The sequence below is a fragment of the Chrysemys picta genome, chromosome 1 (assembly GCF_011386835.1).
Source record: "Chrysemys picta bellii isolate R12L10 chromosome 1, ASM1138683v2, whole genome shotgun sequence".
NCBI classification, from domain to species: Eukaryota; Metazoa; Chordata; order Testudines; family Emydidae; genus Chrysemys; species Chrysemys picta.
The window spans coordinates 99,292,918-99,316,739 of NC_088791.1; the positions used below are offsets into that span (position 1 = coordinate 99,292,918).

At 43.3% G+C, this 23,822-nt stretch overlaps 1 protein-coding gene across 4 annotated transcripts in view; it reads right to left on the bottom strand.

Annotated features, from left to right (window-relative positions):
* RFX4 (regulatory factor X4) overlaps positions 1–23,822 on the bottom strand; it is a 133,186-nt gene that overhangs the window by 97,855 nt on the left and 11,509 nt on the right. For all 4 annotated transcript variants that reach the window (XM_024100056.3, XM_024100057.3, XM_065581744.1 and 1 more), the window contains exon 2: positions 7,287–7,373. In XM_024100056.3, the coding sequence (XP_023955824.2) occupies positions 7,287–7,373 (87 nt within the window). The remainder of the gene's footprint in view (positions 1–7,286; positions 7,374–23,822) is intronic.

The following is a 23,822-nucleotide window of genomic DNA, read 5'->3' on the forward strand; positions in this document are numbered from 1 at the left end:
GCTGAATTATACCTTCAGGGCAACTGAGCAGGGAAGATGGCTGTGCTCCCCTGCTGAAACTAAGTGAAGGACTCAATGACTGGGGTTACCAACTTTCTACTCACACAAAACCGAACACCCTTGCCCCACCCCTCCTCCAAGGCCCCACCCCGCTCACTCTATTCCCCCTTTCATCTGTGGCTTGCTCTCCCCACCCTCACTCACTCATTTTCACCGGGCTGCCTTAGGGGTGCAGGCTCTGGGGTGGAGCCAGGGCTAAGGGGTTTGGAGTGCAGGAGGAGGCTCCAGGCTGGGGGGTGTAGCTGAGGGGTTCTGAGTATGGGAAGGGGCTCTGGGCTGAGGCAGGGGGTTGGGGTGTGGGAGAGGGTACAGGCTCTGGGCTGGGGGTGCAGATTCCAGGGTGGGGCCAGAAATGAGGGGTTCAGAATGCAGGAGGGGGCTCCAGGCTGGGGCAGGGGGTTGGGGTGCAGGGGGTGAAGGCTCCAGCTGGGGGTGTGGGCTCTGGTGTGGGGAATGAGGGATTTGGGGTGCAGGAGGGTGCTCTGCGGCGGAGGAGTTTGGAGTACAGGAGGAGGCTCCAGGCTGGGATGGAGGGGTTCAGAGGGTGGGTGGAGAATCAAGGTTGGAGTGCAGGGGGGATGAGGGCTCCAGCTGGGAGTGCAGGCTCTAGGGTTGGTACAGGGATGAGGGGTTTGGGATGCAGGATGGAGCTCCAGGTTTGAGGGGGGCTCAGGGTTGGGGCACAGGCGTGATTCCTGGCCAATGGAAGTGTGGAGCCGGTGCTCAAGTCAGCGCGCGGAGCCCCGTCGCCTATGAGCCAGACCTGCTGGCCCCTTCTAGGGCGCAGCGCGGTGCTAGGACATGTAGGGACTAGTCTGCCTTAGACCCGCAGCACCGCCAACCGGACTTTTAACGGTCCAGTCTGTGGTGCTGACCAGAGCCACCAGGGTCCCTTTTTGATCAGGCATTCCAGTAAAAAAAACAGACACCTGGCAGCCCCACAATAGCCACAGCCAGAAAGGCCCAGTCAGCCAAGAAGAGACTTGGACAATTAGGTCCCCAAAACTCCCTGCATTAGGCCGAGCAGCTCCACAGTTTTCAGATGAACAGCCCCTCACCTGTCAAATTTCCTCACTAGGTCTGACTGTTCTTAGGATTGGTGGACCCAATGCTCAAATGAGCTAGATCAGGGGTTCTCAACCTTTTTCTTTATGAGGCCCCCCCAGCCTCCCAATATGCTATAAAAACTCCACAGCCCAGCTGTGTCAGAACAACTTTTTGTTTTTTTGGCTTATAAAAGCCAGAGCTAGTGTTAGGGGGTAGCAAGGAGGACAATTGCCTGGGGCCCCACACCATAGGGGGCACCGTGAAGCTAAGTTGCTTAAGCTTCAGCCCCACGTGGCAGGACTTTGGCTTTCTGGACCCTAGCAAGTCCAATGCCAGCCATGGTTGTCAGACCCCCTGAAATCTGCTCGCAGTCCCTCAGGGGACCCCAGACTCCTGGTTGAGAGCCACTGATCTAGATGAAGGGAAGTAGTTACCACATCTCTCACTGTTATGTAGCCAGGGGTGAGAATCCAGCCCCGAGGGCAGATCCTGTGTTCCTTGTACAGGCTGGGAGTTTCCAAAGCACCTATGTGACTTAGGAGCACAAGTCTAATTGACTAGAGATGGTTGGAAAATGGACAGTTTTCCTCCCCCAGTAAAAACGTAAGTGAATTTTTCTCAAAATTTTCAGGGGACAATTTAGACTTTTCATTGAAAAATTGAAACCCAAACCCAGAAAAAGTTTGTTGTTGGTAAAAATTTTGATTTTTCTGACAAAAAAATTCAAGGAAAGCAGATACTTTCAGCAAAAAGTTTCATTTAGCCTAAAACCCAATTTTCTGTCAAAAATTTTCCACTGGGAATTCTTTTGATCAGCCCTAGCATTGTCTTACAATGGAAGCTGGACTGGTAAGTCGCTTTTGCTTCTGAAAATCCCACCCTATGGCAAAACACCCAGGGAAGCCAATGGGAACATTTTATGGGTAAGGACAATGAGATCAGGCAACTTTTGTCTGAACTCTAATGTCCAATGGCTTTGAAGACACACACAGCAAAGGAGAATGCTCTGAGAGTTCTCTACAAATGTATACATTCGGTAAAATGGAATTAGTCCTTCAACTATCATTTAATGCCCTAGAGACTGTCTAATTGTAATCTTCCTTACACCACTAGTAAATAGGATAGCATACACTTTATGAAAGATGTGGACAAATAGGAGAGTCCAGAGGAGAGCAACAAACATGATAAAAGATTTAGAAAACCTGATCCATGAGGAAAGGTTAAAAAAACCCAAACACTGGCATGTTTAGTCTTGAGAAAAGAAGACTGGGTGGGGGGGTGGACCTGATAAGTTTCCAAATATGTTAAGGAATGTTATAAAAAGGTCTGTGATCAATTGTTCTCCATGTCCACTAAAATTAGGATAAGTAGTAATGGATCTAATTTGCATCAAGGGGAATTTAGGTTAGAACTTTCTGACTACAAGATTAATGAAGCACTGGAATAGGCGTCTCAGGGAGGTTCTGGAATCCTCATCATTGGAGGGTTTTAAGAACAGGTTGGACAAACACCTGTCAAGGGTGGTCTAGGTTTACTTGTTCCTGCCTCAACACTGGGGGATGAACTTGATGTTTCAAGGTCCCTTCCAGCCCCACATTTCTATGATTCTATAATTCTGTCACAGAACATTAAATCTGAAACCTTCAGAAAACCCTAAATTGTAATATCCCATCCCCAAATCCTGCTGTTCTGCAGAATATGACAAAGCAGAGGGAACAATAAAAGTTATTTCATTTCAGTTACTTGACAGGAGATGATGCCATTCCCTTTTACTAGAATTTTTGAACAATGGGAGTGCAGGGGTTAGAAAACTGGAAGCTGATAAGGCATTAACCTAGAACACTGATGCTAGGCCAAATTCTATGTGCCGGCTATGGGCAGAAAAGGCCCTGAATGCAGGGTAAACAGGGTAATGGGGGGCAGAGAGGCTGGTCAATCTGCAGCTACACAGTTTGACTAGTACTAGTCATCCCTGTCCTCCACAAAGAAGCATGGGAGTACAGCAGCATTGATGGAGGGGAATGGGGTGGGGAGAGAATGGCTGTGGATCTCTCCCTAGGGAAAGGCCCATTTACTCGGGCTGTGGTCTAGGACGGGGTATTGGTTTTATGAGCAGATGGGGTGGGGGGGAAAATGAACTCTATAGCTTTTGCCCAAAGCCTCACTGAAAGCAAAACCTTGGAAACAATGGCTGGGAAAACCATAGTGAAAGGCAAATAGGGGTGCTCACAAGAACAAACATTCTTTCACTTGAGATAGCACAATACATGTACAGATCCAGACAAAAACAAGATACACCAATAGGCCATTCCCTGCCTCATTTTCTTCTCCACTCTGGAGTGTTCTTCAGGATTTGGGTCAGTGTCTTTCTGGAGTTTCAAGTCCCCTTTCCAGGACTCCACTCCTTCAAGATAGGCTTTTCCTCTTTATCATAGAGCCATCTGACCTGGAGAAATGAAATCCCAGAGGGGAAACTGGGAACCCTGCAAAGACACTGACCCTGAGAATACTCCAGGATGGGGCAGAAAGTGAGGGAGGGAATAGCATATAAGTATTTTATTGTTTTGGCTGGATCTGTAGAGTTCTTTTGCTATCCAAAGTAAAGAGCAATTGGTTTTGGAACCTTTGCACCATCTGTGTGTTATGTGCTTTCATCTCTTTTGTGTCCCCGACGGGGTAAACCATAAGCCAGAGTGCCCTCAAAGCTGGTGCTCTGGAAAGGGTGTACTTAAGCTACTGGAGATCCTGGGCAAGCTGGCTCTAGTCACAGGGCCTAGGTTCAGCTCTCAGAAGGGGTGCTGGATGGAGGATCTGCACCCCAGGAGTGTGCCTAGAGACCAAAGCCAGAAGCAGTGCCTGGGCGGCTCTGCTCAGACACAGGAAGCTTAAAAGCACAACTGCTCAGTGTTTGGGTCCAAAACAGCAACCTGGTGTCTCTCTGGCAGGGGCAGCTTTACATGGGGCTGTGACAGTAGAATCAGCTGACAGAACTCACTGCCACAATTATCACTCAAGTCAAGAACTTATCAGAATTCAAAAAAGGCAATAAGACATTTATATGGACAAAAACCCATCACCAGTCACATTAAATGGGGGGGGGGGGGGACTTGGAAGGGATATAAACCCTTCTGCTTCAGGGCATAACCCCACCTCTAATTAACGTGAAGTTAGGAAGAAGTTTCTCTCAAGGAGGGATTATTCCATAATTGCCCACTTCGTGGTTTTTTGCAAACGTATTCTGGGATATCTGATATGAGACACTGTTGAAGACATGTTACTGAATTAGATGGGGACCTCAGCTCGGATTAGTTATGGCAATTCCTTTCCACATATGTTTCAGAAAAATGAGAAAAATATATCTGCTAATTTAGGTGCATTGAGTCAATGTCACTTTTATGGCTGGGGGTTTTGCAGGCATGGCTTCTGGGGGGTCTGCAGGCATGGCAGCACAGAAAGTCCTGAGATTCAGAAATCAGTCCTAAGGGTCTCAATAAGTACCCCTAAAACTGCTGAGGCGAAAAGCCTGCGATTAGGTATGGATGCTGAGCCAATGACTTCACATCAGCCCAACAAGCTACCAGAGTTGAGAGACTGACACATGGTCATATAAACTCCTTTCACTCCTAATATATTTAAAGGTGCATTGGGAAGCGGAATCAGTGCAGAGACACTTGAAATATGGCACTTCTTTCCCTGATATTCAGAAGACCCATTACAATACATTGATAAACCACAGATGGAATTTCCTTGGCCCACAATGAAGTGGCCATTTTAGATGCTCAAGGGACACTTGGGAGTTAGAGGAGGTTTAATATTTGCCATAAAGCAAAAGAACATTACCCAAAGTGACCTCGACATCAGTTAACTCCACCTGCAGTGGAATGACTAGCCAATCAAACAAGCCCAAACCTGCACAGCACCAACATACTCTTTGCAGATCCAGAACAGAAAGCTCTGGAGTAAGAGCTACCCATACTATAAGACATTAATCAGACAGGGTCTGATCCGAAGCTCAAAGTTAAAAGAAAGACTCCCACTGGCTTGGACTATGGGCCTGATCCAAAGCTCAGAGTCAACGGGCGTCTTTCCGTTGACTTTGATGGGCTTTGGATTGGGTCTGCAGACATCATGAGCCTTCTGAAAAGTATGACTGCTCAGCGTTGAACTCTTCGGCTATTAGGAGTTAAGTCATGTCAGGCGTCACTTGAAAGATGGCTTTATTCAGGTTTAGCACACAGTGTGAAATTGATGTTATAAGATATTAATTATCTCTGTCTACACAAAACCTGGACAAACAAATGATTGTAAATAATTCTAGCAGATTCATGACAGAGAAACTCCTTAATTTCCAAAATAAAACCTGGCAAATGAGTGGTTCTCAACTATACTCATCAGTTTGCTTCAGTGAATTATAGCATGTGTTCTCAATTTGAGGGTCACAAACAAGTGTCAGGAGGTTCCAATCGTTCTTCTCTTCCCATATTTCTAAAGTAGAGGGTTGTCCCACCTGGACCCCTGAGCAGAGGCAAGCAGAGTCTCTGTATAGAAAGGACCACTGAATTATTGTACTGTCATATCATCAACACCATAGCAACTGGACAGCCTCAGAGTAATTCTCCCTTAATGCAAAAAACAAAACAAAAAAGGAGGGGGGACAGTCGGGTAGATTGGATGCAAATTATGGGGTGGGAGGATTGTTTGTCTTAGTTTTTAAAAGCATAGTAAAAAAATGGCTTTTAAAAATAATTCAGTTAAGAGTGTTTATGTTTAGACCTAAGCAATCTCCTGCAGAATAAGGAATGCAAACATATATTGTAGCCTGGGCTAACACATAAAATGCAGAGATGGAAAATGACTTACGTTGCTTATTTTTTCTATCCAAGTTGAGTAAAATGAAAAGAAAAAACCCAAATGGGGGAAAGTAAATGTTGAATAAATAAAAAAAAAAAAGGGAAGAATTTTAAAGGGAAACTCATCTTAAAAATAATTTCTGCCTGACTTTTAAACCTGTTACAAGCAACAACTAAAATTGTTATAACTGAAAATAATTAAAATATTTTTTTCCTCTGACTAGATTTAAAATTGACACTGTCCCTTTAATAACCTAAGGTATTAGTAGCATAGGTAAGGGCATATTTAACATGTGATTGTAACCTGAGAGTCTAATTTTTAAACACATGATATACATTAGGATGGATTTATTAAGCCACCGTTTATTGTTTTAGTCTGCATTCCAAGTGTCTAGTGGTCACCTGTTAAAAACAAAACAGATGATTTTACTCTTGATCTAATCCTGACAGTTGCATTTTACAGGTCATAACTTTTTATACAGTGAGCCCTGAATCCTGCAACCTATTCTATTAAGGCAGACCCCTGTGCCCACACAGAGCCCTACTGAAGCCCTGACTCCAAGTATCCTGATCTAACCAGACAACACTACTTCCTCTTCAATACATTTTTAATGGGAGGCTAGCAAACGTTCCAATGAAAACATGTATAAAATTATCAGATATCACAGTAACCTGGCTCTTTGGACTACACAACTGAAACGCTCTTTCATTCCAACAATGACTGGATTTGGAAACCTGAATATACACTATTTTACATTACTTAGATTGTTTGTACAGCGCCTAGCACAGTGGGATCCTGGTCCATGACTGGTGTCCGTAGTTGCTACCACAACACAAATAATAACTAACAGTTTTAAATCCCGTGTATAGTGTAACTGCCTTTTGGTGTTGTACAACATGGTTCACTTCATTTACCAAATCATTGCCTTGAAAAACAGCACAGTGCAACTAAGTATACGCCTATGCTGCGATCCAAGGTGCGCTTACAGATCCCAGGCTTTAGCAAGGGCTGTACAAACATGCCAGAATCCAGGGTATGTACTTGCATTGCTAGCCCTGTTGAAGCCAGTGACCCCATGTCTGCACTGCTATTTTTAACTCTGTTAGCAGAGGCATTCCTACCTGAACTGCAATCACCCCTTGGATTGCAGTGTAGACCGACCCTCATCGTAAGGCATATACTTTTTTCTTTATATATTCAATGTCATGATGAAATAAAGATCGTTTTTGAATATAAGCATCAATGTTACAATGGCATGTTTTAACAAGTTAACTTCTGCACGTGGGCATACCCATAACCTCACTTAAACTGAATGAAAAATTACTTACTTTCATCATTAGAAACATTCCCCAGAGAGGTGTGACTGGAATACCGTTTGTTTTCACTTTCATTGAGACATCTTTCAATCCAGCTCTCTGCAAAATAACAAAATTGCTTTTTTGTCTTTTGTGTAAATACAAATCTTTTAAACGATCTGAAATCTACAATACAATTAGGGTTGCCAACTTTCTGACTGCAGAAAACTGAACACCCTTCCCCCACCTGCTACCCCTGCCCTGCCCCCATTCACTCCATCCCCCCTTCCTCCGTTGCCCGGAGGGGGTGTGGACTCAGGTGGGGGAGGGATGAAGGGTTTGGAGTGCAGGAGGGGGCACCGGGCTAGGGTGTGGAGCCGAGGGGTTCGGAGTGTGGGAGGGGGCTCCGGGCTGGGGCAGGCGGTTGGGGGGGGGGGTGAGGGCTCTGGCTAGGGGTGCAGGCTGTGGTGTAGGGCTGGGGATGTGAGGTTTGGGGTGTGGGAAGGGGCTCATAGCTGGGGCTGAGGGGTTCAAAGTGCAGGAGGGGGCTCAGGGCTCGGGCAGGGGTGCAGGAGGGGGTTTGGGGTGTAAGGCAGGCTCTGGCCAGCGCTTACCTGAGGCGGCTCCCAGAAGCAGCGACATGTCCTCTGGCTCCTTAGGCACAGGGGCGGCCAGGAAGGCTCCATGCGAGGCCCTCACCCACAGGCACCGCCACAGCAACTCCCATTGGCCACAGTTCCCAGCCAATAGGAGCTGCGGAGCCGGCTTTCAGGGTGGGGGGGCAGCACGCATGGCCTCCCTGGCCACCCCTGCACCTAGGGGTGCAGGGACCTGTCACCACTTCCGTAAGCCGTGCGGAGCCTGCCTTAGCCCCTTTGCACCGCCAACCAGACTTTTAGCGGCCCGGTCAGCAATGCTGACAGGAGCCACCAGGGTCCCTTTTCGACCGGGCATTCCGGTCAAAAACCAAACGCCTGGCAACCCTAAATACAATCTTCTCTTCTTCAACACTTAGCCACACAGTTGGTCGTAACGCTAGTTCACCCTTTGGTCCATTCCTGCGCAACCGTGAAGGCTTGATTGCCTGAGAGTCCAACATTGGAACAGACTTGATGAACCCTTGTAATAGGGGGTCTCAGCCGCAAGTCCCACCTGAACCTCATCGTGGTGGAGGAGGTGTAACAACTGGTGGAGGGGATTTCTCGTTGGAGTGATGCCATCAGCGATGAAGGCTTGTCCAAAATATCACCTTGGGCATTATGCCAGGTGGACAGATCCAACGTGAACCCTGAAAATGAGGGCTAACACAGGCGGCAAAGATGCAGGGTAGCAGCTGCACCTAGCTACCCGAGGCGAAGGAAATCACTTTGAAAGACTCAACAGCTTGGGTTGCACAGCGTGACGCCAGTACCGGTAGACCAGGAATAGGGTCGCGTTACTGCGCCTCCATCTCATCCCAGTAGGACGAGGTATTTCCCAGGATAATCGTTCACTCTTCTAAATACAATACAGCACCACAATTTTTGCTAGAGGCCTTTCTGCTGGATTTCAGTCAAAACTTGCCCAGACCCATGTAGAAGAAGAATCCTCTTCCTGCCTTCAACTATCAGATTTCTGTTTTAAAAAACTACACAGGCTGAGTGAGATGTATCCATGCACATCAGGAGTCTTTTTCACGGAGACCAATAATTTATCTGATGCATAATTTAATGTGACAAGACAAATCAAGAGCCCTGTTCTCCTGAAACGTTTTCAAAATTATGCAGGGAATTGAAACAAGTGCACGATGCATACATTCCTAGGCCTCAATCTTGCAAAGCCTTATGCATGATTTCAATAAGACTCTTCACCTGTATAAAGTTAACCAGTGTGCAAGTCTTGGCAGGGTTAGAACCCACACACTGAGGCCCAATCCTGGAATCAGATCCACTCAGGTGGACACTTATCCCCTCATGAATTCTTTCTCCCAACAGATACAAGGGTCTGGCCACGGAGATCTGATTGCAGGAGTGTGATCTTATAATCCTTGTCCTGAAGACCTGGCATCTATCTTCTCATGTGTTTGCTTGAACAGCTCCTAGAACAATGGAGCCTTGAGTCTGGCTGGGACCTTTGGACACTATTGCAATGAATGTAATTCCTCCTCTCACAAAACTAGTATTAATGGTCATGTGCACAGGCAGGAAGAGGTAAAGATTGGTGGAACTGACCATGGCCATATGTAGGGTAGGAAGGGGGGAACCCAAGGCTGCAAAAGTGGCCCCCTACTTGCAGCAGGTAGCAACCCAGCTGAGAAAAGACTAACAGTAAGTGAAGTTAGTCAGACCCTGGTATATAGCAGATAGCCAAGGCCAAGAGTATTGAAAGGGATCTGGATGACCACACACCCGCTTTACACCACACAGCCTACATGAGAGACCTAAAACATTAGTTTCAGGGTGCAGTGATGGGCTGGCTGAGGTCCAGGGGATGGTTGTCTGTGAGATTTATCATCCTGGTGGGTAAACATGAGTGCACTGGCATTGTGCGGGCAGCTCGCTGCATTGCTAAAGTGTATCCGGTGGTTTTAGAGTGTTCATTTGAGGGTATACTTTAAAGTTATAAAAACAGGACAAGTCCAGCTTTGGTTAAGAATTTAATTTGAATAAATAAAGACCTAAGTAACCATGGCCAGACAACACCCATGAGACCAGCCTCATGCATCCAGGTGCACACACACATACGCAACAGGGGTCCATATAGAAGTACTCAAGAAGGGCAACATGAAGCAGCAAATCACACATCTGCCAGAACCCTACCAGAAGTCTCCAGTTATAGTTATGCACATGCTGTTCGAGCTGGTTAGCCCCTGGACCACAGGTTGCAGCAGCTTCATGTTGCACCCTCCGTATATCTCTATGCCATGTGCATTCCTGAAAGGAATAATGTTGTGGTGCAGCCTTCATTCCCTTAATTATGCCCACATTTGCATGCACCACCTCCCCTTTCGCAACTGTTTGCAGGCTCTGTGCACAGAGGCAACACATTCACCGTTGTACTGCAAAGCACCCAAGAAGTATCAGACCAGTAACTCTCTCCTTCCTAGAATTTACTCCCTTTGTAGATGAGGATCAAGGATTTTTCACACTTTTTCAGGAAGGCCACTAAAGCAAACAAACACTGCAGCAACATATAGCTATTGTTTCTGGTATGTTTATACCCTCTCAGGAAAGCTGTTCCTCTTTCTATCACATCCAGCACGGCCATACATAAGACCACCCTGAGCCCAGGGGTTTAAAACCTTACAACAGAACCTTGATAACTAATCTGTACTTTACCCAATCACAAACCACAAGTCTGCGTGGAGATCTGATTTCCTGGCTTTCAGGGAAGAAAAGATCCTGTTGAAGTTTTTCTGCAGGTCGATCCAGTACACTGTCTAGGGGCCATATGCCACATTATCTCTGCCCCGTGTCTGGTGTTCCTGCCACATGCTGAAATTGAGCCAGTGGTGCTGCCAATCCCGCCTGCTCCTTCAGTGCAGTGGGGCAGAGGGATGGGCACTCAGGCTTACAGCAGAGTGAGGTCTGAGAGGCCTATGAGAAAGGCTACCCCACCTCTTTGGTGCGAGCTCTGCAGAAAGCAGCCTTTGCATTGAGCTCAGCTGCTGGGAGTAAAAACAAACATAGCTGCCACCACCTCTGAGCAGAGAGCCTGATCCCCTGCTCTTCATCTTTCTAACAAGAACTGAGTGAGTCATCCTAGCAACAGGGAGCTGGCAGAAGCCATCTGTATTTATATTCAGTGCCTGGGTCTGGGGCTGGACCTGGGGGCAAAGCTTTTTCAAGGTTTTATTTGGTGGTATTTTTCTTGTCAATATCTTTACACATACTGAACCCACTGTCTTCCATTAATACCACAACTTATATAGAACCCTTCATTTAGAAGGCTGACAAAGTATGTTACAAACTATAGTATGCAAAATCCCCCCACCTCTTAATGCAGTCACCTATGGGATGAGACACAGCTGTTGTTTAACAATATACTGTAACACTAAACAATTTAGCGGCGAATCCCACACAACACTGTCTGCAGCACCCTGGGTTTTCCCTGTGGTCTCACATTCAAGTATCTATCAAACCTCTTCCAGTATGAAAAATTATTTGACCTGCCAAGGAGCAAAGAATAGAGGAAACTAACACTGAGTATCAATGTTCAGGGGATTACTGGCAAATTTACCAAATTACAGAGCACACTACAGAACCTGGCTGAACAAGGTCTGCTTCTTGAAATGATGTGACTGGCATGAGGAGCTGAGTGATGGAAATCTGGCTATCACAGCTGGTGCTGATTGGTGCAGTCAGACATTCAGCCAAGCATTTCCTGTGCATCTGGATCAAGATTTCCAAAATTGGGTCCCTAAAGTTAGGCTCCTAAAACCATATTTAGCACCTGTAATAAATGATCTTTGCAAAAGTGCGGCGCACCCACCAGTTCTCACTGTAGTTGCAACAGTGATTTGCTGTATTTTTGCTTGAAATCAGCAGGACTCTGTCCATGTGGATCTAATTATGGCATCAGGCCACAGATTTGCAAATGAGGGCAGAATATGGATTACATTGTTTTGTAGAGCCCACCTGCCAGGTAGTTTTGGACCCAAATTAACTGTGGCGGAAACTATTTTTAACTCTTTTATTTTAAAAAAAAGTTTTTACAAAACCTAACACCCAACACTAATAAGAATATTTTCATGCATTTCTTAAAAGCACAAACATGTCTTTGCATAAATTTAAATATGGCCATCAAGGACTTGCAGATCCCAAATATGGCAGCAGTGCACTAATGAAAATTTAAAAAAAGAAGAGAGAGAGAGAAACTGACTAAAAACAAAAGTGAAGCTGACTGGTCTAGTTTAGTTTCTCACCTGAGCAAAACAACAACAACAACAACAACAAAAAACAATAAAAAACAAATTAAAAAGTAAGTTTGATTCTTAAATTCTTTCAGATCTTAATAATAGAGGCCATGACCCTACAAAAACAACCATATGGGCAGGCCCCTGAACGTGCACAGGCGTCTACAGACTTCAGCAGGGCTCTAGGCAGGCCCTGGGTCTCACTGTATGGTTGTCTTTGCAGGATTGAGGCCCAAGTATTGTTCTGTGACCTTGGGGTCTATTTATTGGTTGGTTAGCATAGCCAGGCACAGTCCCCACAATAACAATGCAAGCATGAGCTCCGTGAAACAACAAAAGTACATCTGTTTATTGCAGGAATAGAGTACAAAGACAGCTCCCCTCCTGGAGCTAGGGCAATTTCACTTTCTCCCTTCCACAGGAAGCACTCACACCCATCCGCCCCTAAACTTCCTCTAAGAATTACTTCCCAATGCAGAAGTCCTTCCCGCATGGGAGGAGTCAGACCTTTTATGGGCTGTCTGTGGGTGTGCTAGTAATATTTAATACAGTCACCCCATGGGGACTCTGTATAGTAACACAATACGATAACTTTGTTACACTATTAGTAAAGAACACAGGTAAAGATTTTTTTTTAAATATAGTTTTTGAGATGACAGTGCCTCTTTAAATAATAAGTAAATATATCAGGCACTAAAAGTGGACTGTCAATCAACCTGTCATTTTACATGCTGCATTTTGCAAGCTTTTCTATATTTTTTGATATGTAAGTGAAGACAAGCACATTATAAATATTATACCATTTCTGTATGACCGAAAGAAGCAGACTCTTGAAACCAAGGTAATTTTTCATTCTTGATTTTCTTGCTAAATAACTTGAGAACAGGACAATTAACTTCAGAGTACTTTCATAAAGACAATTTGAAGGTGTTTCCTCAAAGTAATAAGCATTTCCTGGACTAAATGAAATTTGCCAAAGTATTTATCATAAAGAATGAGGCTGAAAACCAATGTGTTTATTAGCCAAAAATATTTGTATTATTGTGTTTAATGAAATCACACTCAAATTATTTCTAAGTGGACATTTTTAATGTTCTAAGTTAAACTCAAATGGAAGGAAAGAACCTACAAAAAAATAAAATGGGTTCCCACACTGCTGAAAGGTCAGTTTTTAAAACAATTTTTAAAAGGTATTATAAATCTACTTCCCACTTTTCCTCCTTTTTGCCCCAGTCCTGCAAAGACTTGGGAATCTGCTTAACTTGGGCATGCACATAGTCTCGTTGAATTCAGTGGGACTCCTCGTATTTTTAACAATGGGAGTATCCATGTGTTTAAAGTTAAACATGTGCCTAAGTCTTTGCAGGGTCGGGGCCTTTATCTGCCTTCTTATCTTTTACTTATTCCCACCCATTTCCTTACCTAAAAGTCAGTAAGGCTCTTTCTCTCTAGAACAACTAGTATGTTTTCGTTTCCATTGTGTTTCAAAACTGAACTGGGAAAGAGGGGCTGGGATTCCCCAAAGGAAACACAAATATATGTAGGCTTGGAAAGATTAGATTTTTATTGGTAAATGTTGGTAACCGTCCATTTCACCGTACATATACAAACCAATGAAAAAATATTTCCATCATTAATAATCGAAACTTACAAATAGGCAAAGTAAGAAAAATGCTGCTTGAGAATTTATTGAGGTCTCATTTACTTTGTATCTTTTGACGTGCTGCTGACGATCTGTGTTTTCCTGGTTATAAAGATTTAACCTTTTGAATCTCAACATTTACTGTCATTAAATAATAATTGACTGACACCCTCCACCCCCGTTGTCTGACAACCCCCATAATTTAAATTTTCACAATTGCAGGAAATCTATAACAATTTTAAAAATGCTTAAAACTCATAATTTTGTGTAATTGTGAACATTTAAATAGATAAAAATTGGAGGGAAAGGGGCAAGGAAAGCCTAAAAAACATTGATATCTGTTGAAATTCTAAAAATATAAAAATCAAATTCTGCCAACCCTAAATATATGACAGTTGTTCTGAGGACAAGAGCCTTGATGATCTGTAGGGAAAGAGGGAAGTTAGTCAAAAGCTTTTATTTTTTAAATTCTCTCTCACAGAAGATTGACAGCATAATTTTCTTTCCTTGTTTTTTCTCTTCTCTGTCATGTAAATGTTGGCGTTTTTCTGCTTCAGCTGAAGGAATTGAGACGCTGAAGTGACAGGGGATGTTGTGAAGGCCAAAACTGTAATAGGGTTCAAAAAAGAACTAGATAAGTTCATGGAGGATAGGTCCATCAATGGCTATTAGCCAAGATAGTTAGGGATGCAACCCCATGCTCTGGGCATCCCTAAACCTCTGACTGCCAGATGCTGAGAGTGGACACCAGGGAACAGATCACTTGATGATTACCTGTTCTATTTATTCCATCTGAAGCACCTGGCATTTACCACTGTTGGAAGACAGGATACTGGGCTAGCTGGACCATTGGTCTGAACCAGTATGACCATTCTTATGTTCTTATATGTATTGCTGGCAAACAGCTTGAAGAAATTCTCATTACAGGAGCTAATTGGAGCTGAGAGATTATAGTAACCAATAAGACTTTGTAAATTTGCATATTCAAAGACTAGCTATTGAGATTGAGATATACAGTGTTTATGTAAATTCCTACATTTTGACTGGCTAATAATGACTGTTAGCCAGAGTAGATTGTAGTTGATGTTATATATGTGAATAATTGTACTGAAGGGGAATTCATAGAGTCATAGATTTAAGGCCAAGAGAGACCATTATGAGCATCTAATCTGTCCTTTATTTTGTCTCAGCCAATCACAGTGCAGGGATTTTCCACTAGTTATGCAATATTCTGCAATCTGAATGTGGTTGTATGATTGGCATAGTCATTGTATGGTTATTTCTCAGTATCCATAATGCCAATGTGCAAATCTCTCCACTCTGTAAACCTTCTGGTGTGATTGCCTGCTGAACTCAGAATTTTCAAGTGATTTGACAATAAATAGGACCATTTACTTCAGCTTTGCACAGGGATCACTATTCATCCCATATGGACTGCTTCGATTTACCGATTGCTGAGTCACCTCTGAAGTGAGATATGGCTGCTGTTAGAACTAGAAATGGGTCAAAGGAAAAAAAATTGATTCAACCACCCATCATTGAACCTGAATGCGATCCACTCCTAATTTTTGTTTATCGCTTTCATTATAACCTTCCAACAATACCACAAAGCAGATTTAAAACTGGGTGCTAAGCAATTGAAGTAGAGGGGAAGTTATGTCTACAGATTGTGAATATTGAAAGCAAAAACTGGCCTGCACACCATTACACTTGCAAAGAGTACCATGAGATATTTAATATCCAGATGCAGTCAAGGAGACTTCATTTTACATTTTACCTGAGAGATGGCAGTTCCTGCAACACACTGAACCTTACTACCAAGCTGTGGTATTGGTTCAACATTTTCAGAGGGAACAGTTGCATCTACTACATCAGTCACCGCCACCTCGTTCTGCAGCCAATCCCAGTGCTGACCCAGCCAGCCACGATTAGCTATTCTTGTGACATCTCAAGACAAAGGGGAGTGGCTTGGGACAAAAAATATGGTGGGTATAAGGAGGACTCAGGGGGCTTCCCCTAGAATATGGAATCTTCCATCTGTAGTTCTCCAGATCAAATGCAGCCCTCCACTTTACTAACCAAATATCATTACTAGAGAAAGTTCATGTAGGGCATTGGACAATCTAACTTGTGATCTTACACCTGTTCCTAGTGGATAAGTGTTCACATCAGGAAAAACATGGCTCTAATGGGCACGCATGGTGGCAATCACTGGAGAAAGGCTGCTGACTGAGTGGTTTGTGGAGACTGAACTCTTTTCTCGTCTCTAGAGGTGGTCTCTCTAGCCTGAAGCACATTGATATGAAAGACCCTTGCATTCCTGCTGCCCCTGTGAGTGGATAGAGAACTTTAGCCTCCACAACTATTAATCAGCACTAAATCTGTGTTGACCGTCACATATTCTGTGCTTGTACAGTGATTATCACAATGAGGCGACAATCCTGGTATGGGGTCTTTGCATGCTATTGCAATGCAAATAAGTAATAATGATAGTAAAAGGAAAAACAATAGTACATCTTATTCTAATATTTCTTCTATGGAAAAAGAAGTCCACGCATTACAACATTGTCATGACCTAAATCAATCAACCATACTAACATAGAGGACAAGTCAGGACTTTTAAACTCCCAAGCTGTATTCTCCTTAACAGAACAAAACACTGTTGGCCATTGGTCTCTGCAGGACAGCCGCACCAGAGTATACCCAGCAAATCGTGAAGGGCCTAATCCAGCATCCACTGAAGTCAAAGGACAAACTCTCATTTACTTCAGTGGGCGCAGGAGCAGGGCCTAAAAGCTATCAACCGAAACACAAATGTTCACATGATAAGATCTAATCGTTGAACATAACATTACCGCAATAGGGACCTGCATAAAACCCACTGAAGCCAGTAGGGTCTTTCTATTGCTTTCAACAGGCTTTGGATCAGACACTAAATACATAAAGCACTACCTGTATATAAATAAAACTTTCCTGGTGGCTCCATTTTCTGCAGGAGCTGTGCCTTCAGTGTCTTTCTTATTTATTTATTTATTTGTGAATACTACTGGTCATGAAGAAAACCCTCTAGCAGGGACCAGAATGTAACCAGTCTATAGTTATTTCCTGAAACAATGGAACAATGGAGCAAACTCATCCCTGGCGTCTCTCCCCTGACTTTAACAGAGTTACCTCTGGATTGAATTTGACCCAATACCTATAAGAGACTTGTCTAGTTTATCACGAGGGGTGTCAACTTCATAGCCTAATGACAACAGTTTTAAACTGACAACATTTAACTATTTCAGTGCTAGTCATTTAAGCATTAACATCTAACTGTGTTTATCCACTGTGGTTGAGTAGCATGGAGATTAGCCTGGAAAAGTTCTGGCAGGTCACTTTAACCATGTTCTGGGGCCCTGCTAGGGTTGTTCCCTACTGTGTATTCTAGTCTAGGGCTTTGTCTAGTCTAGTTTTAAATGTTCCATCCCTTCCTTGGAGATGTTATTACTCACTCTAATAGACTCTTCCCTACTAGGAAGTGTATCTCCAGCCTAATGTTTCTTTTTCTTAAATTCATCCCGTTACTCCTAGTTATTGTACCAAGGCTTGGAGTGCGCCCTCCAGAAAGCAAGCCGCCCTGGGATGTGGGAAAGAGAAAAGGGAAGAGGGACAGCATCTATGAGAAGAAAGGTGAAGGAAGTAGCAGCCCACAGGAGAAGGTGGTGGTGGGGAATGTTGAGGGGAGAGCAAACTAGGGTGAAAGCTTGACAACGAGGCCATGAGTCAAGCAGCACCAGAATATTCTCCCCCCAGTTCAACCCTTGCTGCCATTAACACAGACAACTAGTCTAGCAGAGTTGGGACCAGCTCCCTAATAGTGTGCACTGCAGGTGATTATAAAGCAGCAAGTCATGAACAGGCTTATAGCCAGAGCTCGCTGTACATCACATGCTCTGACTAGAAACCCGCTCATGTCTTGCTCCTTCCTTATCTCCTGTAACATACGCTGTTTAGTTGCTAGTTGCATACACCAAGTGCCTCCATCGCCTGAGAAGCACACTGTAGTATGCACTATTGGAAGTGTCCCAAGGTTGACTACAGCAGAGCACTGGAAGCTTTTGAAAGAGTCCCTCTCTTTTAAAGGGGGGGGGGAAATCATGATCGCTCTGAAAACTTCCCCAAACACTGAGATTTATTTCCTAGCCCCAGCCACCTGACGTGGGACTGGGTTACAAACAATTATACTCCTGGTACATGGCAGGGGTCAGTCATCATCGATTCTAGTGGCTGATGTTACCTCTTTTTTAAAACAGTCAAACAAACAAATGCAATAATATACTATCAACCCAAACCACCACCAAAAATGAATATGGGCAATTAATAAAACACAGCGAAGTTTAGGCTGTAGGTCAGAGTAGATGACGTCAACCCTCAGGGCAAATGAAAGGATTCTTCTGCCTTCTCTGGACCATTAGTCAATAACAATTACCTCTCAAGCTTAGTGGCTTTCTGATCACATGGCCACCTGTTCTCAGAACAGTCCTTGAGGTGGATCTGCTACCTTGAGCCTGGATTTGCTGTTTTTTGTCATTTCATTGTCGTTGACTGGATGTGTATTATGTCAGCCCGTCCAGGAGCACCGCTGGTAGTATCTTGGTTGGCCTTAAGAAACTAAGTCAAAGTCCTTCTTGGTTTTGTTTAGTTGTCTTCTTTCCTCCTGTAGGATTGATCCTCAGGGATGCTTATGTCACATAACCTTGGTGCAGCTGGTATAGCCAATTACCATGGCAAGTTCCCAGACACGGCCTTTTTGAAATCTAACATACTCTCCCACTCGCAAGGGGTAAGTGTCTAGCATTCTTGTTGTAGTAGTTTCTTTATGTTCTAGTTTCTTGGCCTATCATTCTGTTGGCACTACTTCAGGGTTAATTGTCTTTGGTCCAAGAAACATGTTAAAGGTCTTTGTCCTTCCACCCATAAATCTGAACTGGTGGTCCTAAGGAACCATTGTGAGAGGTGTTGTGATATTCCAACAATGCCAAGTATGGACCCCGTGAATCCAATGGGGCCCTTTTGTTCTGTTTATTGTCTGCTAACCCATTTGATGGTGTGTAGTATGGGCTTGCCCTGGTGTGCTTGAACTGATACAGCTAAGAGAGTTGTGAATTATAGCCCATTATTTGTTATTAACTCATCTGGAATCCCACGGTGAGCAAACTGTGTTTACACTGTGCTATTACCTTGTTACTCCATGTATTGTGCAACAGCTCTGTTTTAAAAATTTGGAGTAGTATTCCACCCAAGAGGGCATATGTCAATTTTAAAAGACTGGCCCAAATCTTGGACCAAGGACATTCAGGAATCTTATGTGGTTGCAATGGTTCATTCGCATTCTGATTCCTGTATTTCACTACAGATCTTATTTTCCATAGTGCCATTCATGCCTGGCAAGCCAGGAACATCTCAAACTCTATCCTTATCCTCCTCAGGAACCACATGGTGATTTATGTGTGGTATTTCTGACCTCATGCTGTGCGTGGAATTATGACAACACAGCCGTTCTCCAGAATCCCATCATGTGCAGCAATTCCATCCCTATATCCTCGGTAAGTTTTTGTGCTCAGGGTGCATTTTCAATTAGGTGTGTGCATTTTAATTAAGTGCATTTTGGTTTTTCCTTTGCTTGCTAGCATGCATTTTGGGCAGTTTTCACCAGCCCTAGAAGCATGCACTGTTCTTTGCAATGTCAAGTCCATTTCTCACAGTAGCCTTGCTTTGACCTAGTGATCAGTTATACCAGAAATAAACTGGTATCTAATTGATCCATCTGTTAACTATTCAAATTCACCTGACTTAGAGTCATTACATAGCTCTGCAACATGATGGTCAATCATCTGCTCCAGCACCTGGTTTCTTTTAAAGAATATATGCCTTTTCCCAGGGGTAATTTCACATGCCTTAAAGTAAAGGGGGGAAGGATAGCTCAGTGGTTTGAGCATTGGCCTACTAAACCCAGCATTGTGAGTTCAATCCTTGAGGGGGCCACTTAGGGATCTGGGGCAAAATCAGTACTTGGTCATGCTAGTGAAGGCAGGTGGCTGGACTCAATGACCTTTCAAGGTCCCTTCCAGTTCTAGGAGATAGCCTATCTCCATTAATTAATTTATTTTATTTTATAATTTGTATTCTTGATTTTTTTGGATGACTTTGTCTGTCAGTTTGCAGCCCCTTCATGCTCTCATTTTAGTGTATTATGTAGATCTCCAGTGATTCTGGGTCTGCCACACATAGCAGTATGGAAGATTTTACCTTCTCTGATTTCTATGCAACAACATTTCCTTGCAGGAAGATTTGAAAGTTCACAATCACCTCTTCCTTTTCTGTGCCAGGTTCATTCCCATCCCCCTCTCTGCACTTTTGCCAAAACTTCCATTTACTTTGAACGCCATGTAATTAATGTGCGACACACATGAGAGTTCACAAGAGACTGGTCTTTGTTTCTCGGTCCCAGTCACATGGCAGGGGTTAGTATTCACTCACTAGTAGCTTTTGGGGGGAAATCATCATGATAACCCTGGAGCCTCAACCCACTAGTGCATGTGAAGAGGCATGAAAGCCCCAAACCATTGATTCAGTCCCACAGGGATACAAAGCTAAAGTGAGTTGGCTGGATAGAATATCTGTGAGAAGCTGGTCTACACCAAATGCCCACGCAATGCTTCCTTCTCTGCAACAGCCGCTGCTGAATCTAACAGCAAGCCAAGTTGGCCCAGCACAGTGGTCAGTGCTTAAAGTGGTCTGAAAAAATGCGTGGGGTCTATAATAATCTGGGAGATGCAACTTTGATAAAACTGTGTTTAAAGTGTGCCCCTCAGCAACCTGCTTTGATTCTTAATTTTTTTTTTTTTGCCAGGTCTGTGACCCCTTGTGACCTGTCCCCCTACACACACTTTAAGCACTGAGGCGGTGCATCAGTAAGACAGGCAGGCAAAGAGGACAAAGCAACAAAACAAGGGGGAAGAGACAAGAAAACAATGACAACAGGGATGAGGGAGACAATTGAGAAGGAAAAGGAAAGGGGGAGGATGAGGAAATATGAGGGGGGAAAAAACTGGTAAAAGGAGGTAGCCACGGAGAAAGGAGGATGGAGAGAGAGAAGATAAAGATGGAGAAGATACCAAACAAACAGAGAAAAGGGAGACCAGGAGAAAAGAGAAAATCTATACAAGAGCCAGAGAAATCTGTCCCATCAAAAAGAGCACTTCTTGCCAGACCCATACAGAAATCTTGACTCTCAAAAAAGTCCAGATGGGCCATCTGGATTGGCAACAGTAATATGGAAGGGCCAAAATCATCTGATCTGAGGATACTAAAAAAAAAACCCAGCAAAACAAAGCAATAGAAATGAAGATATACTAAAGTGTAAAAAGAGAACAGTATTTCTTGTAGCATTTAAAAATGCATCTAGAGAACGTTTGTTTTCCAAAATGAGAAGGGGTAGTAATCAATAATAAATAAAATAATATTAATTAATTAATTAATAATATGCTCTAGGTCATCTTAGAGGTCCCAGCAAAGATCAGTGTCCCACAGTACTGTACATATATACACTAAGAGTTCTTGTCAGAAGCTGGGAATGGGTGACAGGGAATGGATCACTTGATGATACCTGTTCTGTTCATTCCCTCTGAAGTGCCTGGCATTGGCCACTGGCGGAAGCCAGGATACTGGGTTAGATGGACCTTTGGTCTGATCCAGTATGGCCGTATGTTCTTATCCCACAAAGCTTACCAGCTAAATATATTTCGGAGAGGTTTCTCAACAACTCTCCACTCAGCCCCCAATACACACAAATTAGAGATTCAAAAACCTAGAGCAAATTCAATTCCTTCCGGGCCTTCTCCTCTCAGAAAATAGCACAGGTTTCTCAAACTGCGAGGCTGACCTCCCCGAGAAGGCTCCACTCTCCACGCCCCACTATGCACAAGCAAGCCCAGGGAACATGAAAAAAGAAATGGGAGCCCCTTCCTTTTTCACTTATGACACAACAAGACAAGAATCTAGTCCTGAGTATTCAGTGCTGAATGCTAACTGCTCAATAGAAGGGCTGTTCACGGGAGCTCCAAGTGGAAATGATCCAGCAAGCTGGAGAAGGAAACAGGCTGCTCCGTCCATGGGATTAAAATGCTCTCTAACTGCAGCCTCCCAGTCCATGAGCCCTCCTCCCCTCCCCCAGGAATGCCCTTTGCTGCCCGTACCCACACCAATTAAAATGTTTATATTAGGGCTGTCAATTAATTGCAGTTTACTCACGTGATTCACTCTAAAAAATTAATCGCGATTAAAATCATTAATCACAATTAATCACTGTTTTAATCACACTGTTAAACAATAGAATACTAATAGAAATTTAAAAAATATTTTGGATGTTTTTCTACATTTTCATATATTGTATTCTGTGTTGTAATTGAAATCAAAGTGTATATATTAGTTTTGATTCTAAATATTTGCACTGTAAAAATGATTAAGAAAAGAAATAGTATTTTTCAATTCACCTCATACAAGTACTGTAGTGCAATATCTTTATAGTGAAAGTGCAACTTACAAATGTAGATTTTTTTTTGTTACATAACTGCACGCAAAAACAAAACAATGTAAAACTTCAGAGCTAACACGTCCACTCAGTCTTACTTCTTGTTCAGCCAATCGCTAAGACAAACAAGTTTGTTTACATTTACATGAGATAATACTGCCCTCTTCTTATTTACAATGTCATCAGAAAGTAAGAACAGGCATTTGTATGGCATTTTTGTAGTCGGCATTGCAAGGTATTTACATGCCAGATATGCTAAACATTCGTATGCCCCTTCATGCTTTGGCCACCATTCCAGAGGACATGCTTCCATGCTGATGACGCTCATTAAAAAAATAATGCATTAATTAAATTTTTGACTGAACTCCTGGGGGGAGAATTGTATGTCTCCTGCTCTGTTTTACCTGCATTCTGCCATATATTTCATGTTCTAACAGTCTCGGATGATGATCCAGCACATGTTGTTCATTTTAAGAACACTTTCACTTCAGATTTGACAAAGCGCAAAGAAGGTATCAATGTGAGATTTCTAAAGATAGCTACAGCATTCGACCCAAGGTTTAAGAATTTGAAGTGCCTTCCAAAATCTGAGAGGGTCGAGGTGTGGAGCATGCTTTCAGAAGTCTTAAAAGAACTACACTCCGATGCAGAAACTATAGAACCCGAACCACCAAAAAAGAAAATCAACCTTCTGCTGGTGGTATCTGACTCAGATAATGAAAATGAACATGCGTCGGTCCGCTCTGCTTTGGATTGTTATCGAGCAGAACCTGTCATCAGCATGGACGCATGTCCCCTGGAATGGTGGTTGAAGCATGAAGGGAGATATGAATCTTTAGCACATCTGGCATGTAAATATCTTGCGACACTGGCTACAACAGTGCTATGAGAACGTCTGTTCTCATTTTCAGGTGACATCGTAAACAAGAAGCGGGCAATGTTATCTCCTGCAAATGTAAACAAACTTGTTTGTCTTAGCGATTGGCTGAACAAGAAGTAGGACGGAGTGGACTTGCAACCCCTAAAATGTTACATTGTTTTATTTTTGAATGTAGGGGTTTTTGGTACATAATTCTACATTTGTAAGTTCAACTTTCATGATAAAGAGATTGCATTACAGTACCTATATTAGGTGAACTGAAAAATACTATTTCTTTTGTTTTTTTACAGTGCAAATACTTGTAATCAAACAAATATAAAGTGAGCACTGTACACTTTGTATTCTGTGTTGTAATTGAAATCAATATATTTGAAAATGTAGAAAACATCCCAAAATATTTAAATAAATGGTATTCTATTATTGTTTAACAGTGCGATTAATCGCGAATAATTTTTTTAATCACTTGACAGCCCTAGTTTATATTGAGGTGGGCTGGGCAAGTATTGTCTCTGTCACCTTGTGTTTAGGAGAGGAATGTTGGCACCAAGTTTGGGAAACCCGGGGCTACAGAGTCGACC